Raw genomic sequence first — 2691 nt, 5'->3', positions numbered from 1 at the left:
TTTGATAGAGAGTTGCAAAAAATACAACTTTTTTGTGAATGAAAATGCAAATATAGCACTTAACGTGACCAAGCCACTACTTGATATGTGGAAGAAATTTCTCATCTCTAATCAAGAACATTTGTAATTCAGGTATTGTATTTCTTTCCTAAGTCTACTCTTTCATTACATAGATCACACACACACATATATGATATCATTATGAAATTTACATTGATGGAAAGATAGTTTCCCAAACGTTTTAATGATTTCCCAAAATTCCTTATAAATTCTATTTCTATGAATTGAACCCATAAGTTGTAACCTCTAAAAAGGTTGATTAATATTTAATGCATAATTTTCTATTTTTCAAACTCTATCAAAACTTCAGAATTGACAAGATGTCATTTGGAATTCAAGAGACACAATGTTTAAAATAGTAATCCTAAACCCCATCTTTTAAAAACCTCAAATTGGGAAGTGGAAAGGTTGAAAATTTTTTGTGTACATGGCGTCTAGAAACTTTGAAAACATGGTGTGTTGGAAAATTTATGAACAAGCGTGTATCAACCATTGAATTTTAAGCATGCCACGTAATAACTTAGTTATTATGCATGGTTCATAGTAACTAATAATTTATTAGGTTGGCTTGTAGCAACTAAGGATTTATAGGTAGATTGTGTAATAACTTAGTACCGGCATGGCATGTAACTGACAATATATATAGGCATAGTGTGTAACTGACAATATAGGTAGGCATGGGGTTTAACAACAAGTGCGTAGCATCTATGGCGTGTAATAACAGTTTATTTATGTATGGCATGCAAGAACTCTATTTGTTGGAATGGCATGTAGCAACATTTGGTATTGTCGACGTGGCATGTAAGAACTCAATTTGTGGCCATGGCGAGCAAAACCAATGCATATGTACGCATGACGTGTAATAACACTATAAATATAGTTGATAATTAAGTAGCAAAAAATCACATCATTGGTCATTGCTTTTGACGATTCAAAACACACAACTAAACAAAACTAGTGATTCATTTCCTAATTAAATAAAATGTTTAGATGCTACAAGCCATGCCTAAAAATCCTAAAATGCTACATTAATAAATAATAAATGATTGATTTGGGATCAAAGAAAGAAAAACAACACATAATTGGGACAAAAAAGTTACAATCATAAAAAAGTATAAAAAATATTAAAATAAATAATTAAATATCTATATTAATTCATGGTATGAATCTGGTAATGAATTCCACTTGGCATATCTTTGATTGCCTTGGCAGCATCAGTAGTTTCCTGATAATCTCAATGTGTTCTCCAACATCCTAGGCAATTTGTTTTCTAAGCTTTTTCAAAACTCTTGCATTCTTTAGGAAATACTCAACCATTTCTATATGACCACCAAATGAGAAGATTTCAATCACCTTAAGGGTTAAGAAGAGACAAGAAGGTATATTTTCAAGTTGATGCCAGAATAAAGCTCTAATAGATCCCTAAACCCAAAAAGAAAAAGGATACCGTAAGAGCTTACAACTTTACAAATGCATAAAGTAATTGTTAGATAAACTTTAATTTATATAGTATGAATGATAAGAGTCTCGAAGTTAAGTTAATTCAACTTTCAAGCAACTTAGTCTAGGTTTTTCCATCAAACAATGCCTTTTAATCAATACATGGACTAGGTTGAGAAACACAAGCAGAGGCTTCTTACACAAACTTAAAGCCTAAAATTACAAAAAATTAATAAAAAAGGCAGTGTTAGATTATAAATTGCAATAAATCTGCAAATTCAAGATATTACACTACTCAAAACCATAAATCTATCAGGCAAGAATTTACAAGTATTCTTTTGAGGTATCTTTTGATACTACCAATGATGGGACATTTATACAAATTATATTTCAAAAAATTAACTTCAATAAGAAAGAGTAAGTGAACTTACCTAGAGTAAGTGATCATTGCAAGAAAGTGATTGAATATTACTAATTCCATTAAACAAATTACTTGCAGCATCATGGTCAACCAACTGACCTAAACAACGATGTAGATCACTCATTTCAGTGTTGACGAGAAAATGTAGGTTTACTAATGAATAGTCATTTACTATACTACTAGTGTATTTGATGTAGACAAGACTTGGGGCATCAGTACCAACATGAAGAGGTTGATATGAGGTATCATCCTGATGCTCTAAAGTCAATCTCTTTTGCAAAGGTTTAGAAATATGTAACTCTCTTAGATTGTGAAAATTATTAAAAGAGTGTATTAACAACTCCTCAAGCACAAGGCACCTAAACAAAAGCCTTTGAAAAAAATCATTATCGATAAAGTCTACACCACTACAATGGAGACTCTTTAGACTTGGAAGGCAAACATGAGTAGGAATGGTCATAAAAATATTATAAACATGTAGTTCCAATTTCACGAGTGTATTATTTTTAAAGAGACTCGTTGGTAACATAACACTAGAATCTGTAATCTGTATTTGTAACAAAAGTTTTTGAACACTTCACCATAATGGAAAACATATCCACCTAAAATGTCAAACACTGTTCTATAAAATAATTACGACGTCATTTACATGCTCAATAGAATGTTTGCATATTTAGGAAGTTCGAGGAATCGTTAAAAGATGATATTACCCCTAATGGTACTATTAAGTCGATTAAGCCTCGAACTAGTTCAAATAGGAATTTTAAGGT

At 31.1% G+C, this 2691-nt stretch overlaps 1 protein-coding gene across 1 annotated transcript; it reads right to left on the bottom strand.

Annotated features, from left to right (window-relative positions):
- On the bottom strand, window positions 1216-2381 carry LOC108662418 (putative FBD-associated F-box protein At3g50710). Its single transcript, XM_018122773.1, has 3 exons — window positions 2094-2381; window positions 1414-1482; window positions 1216-1314 (listed from the first exon to the last, which is right to left on the bottom strand). The coding sequence occupies exons 1-3, from the start codon at window positions 2379-2381 to the stop codon at window positions 1216-1218; spliced, it is 456 nt and encodes a 151-aa protein (XP_017978262.1).

This window comes from Theobroma cacao, chromosome 6, assembly GCF_000208745.1.
Source record: "Theobroma cacao cultivar B97-61/B2 chromosome 6, Criollo_cocoa_genome_V2, whole genome shotgun sequence".
Classification (NCBI taxonomy): domain Eukaryota; kingdom Viridiplantae; phylum Streptophyta; class Magnoliopsida; order Malvales; family Malvaceae; genus Theobroma; species Theobroma cacao.
Note: the sequence above shows the minus strand (reverse complement) of the source record. Positions and strands in the feature narration are given on the sequence as shown.

Coding starts and splice junctions, on each gene's coding strand:
- LOC108662418 (XM_018122773.1), bottom strand. CDS start 2,381: ATGACCATTCCTACTCATGTTTGCCTTCCAAGTCTAAAGAGTCTCCAT. Junction 1,483..2,093: donor TCAAATACACTAGTAGTATA/GTAAATGACTAT, acceptor TTTTGGGTTTAG/GGATCTATTAGAGCTTTATT. Junction 1,315..1,413: donor GTCTCTTCTTAACCCTTAAG/GTGATTGAAATC, acceptor CAAATTGCCTAG/GATGTTGGAGAACACATTGA.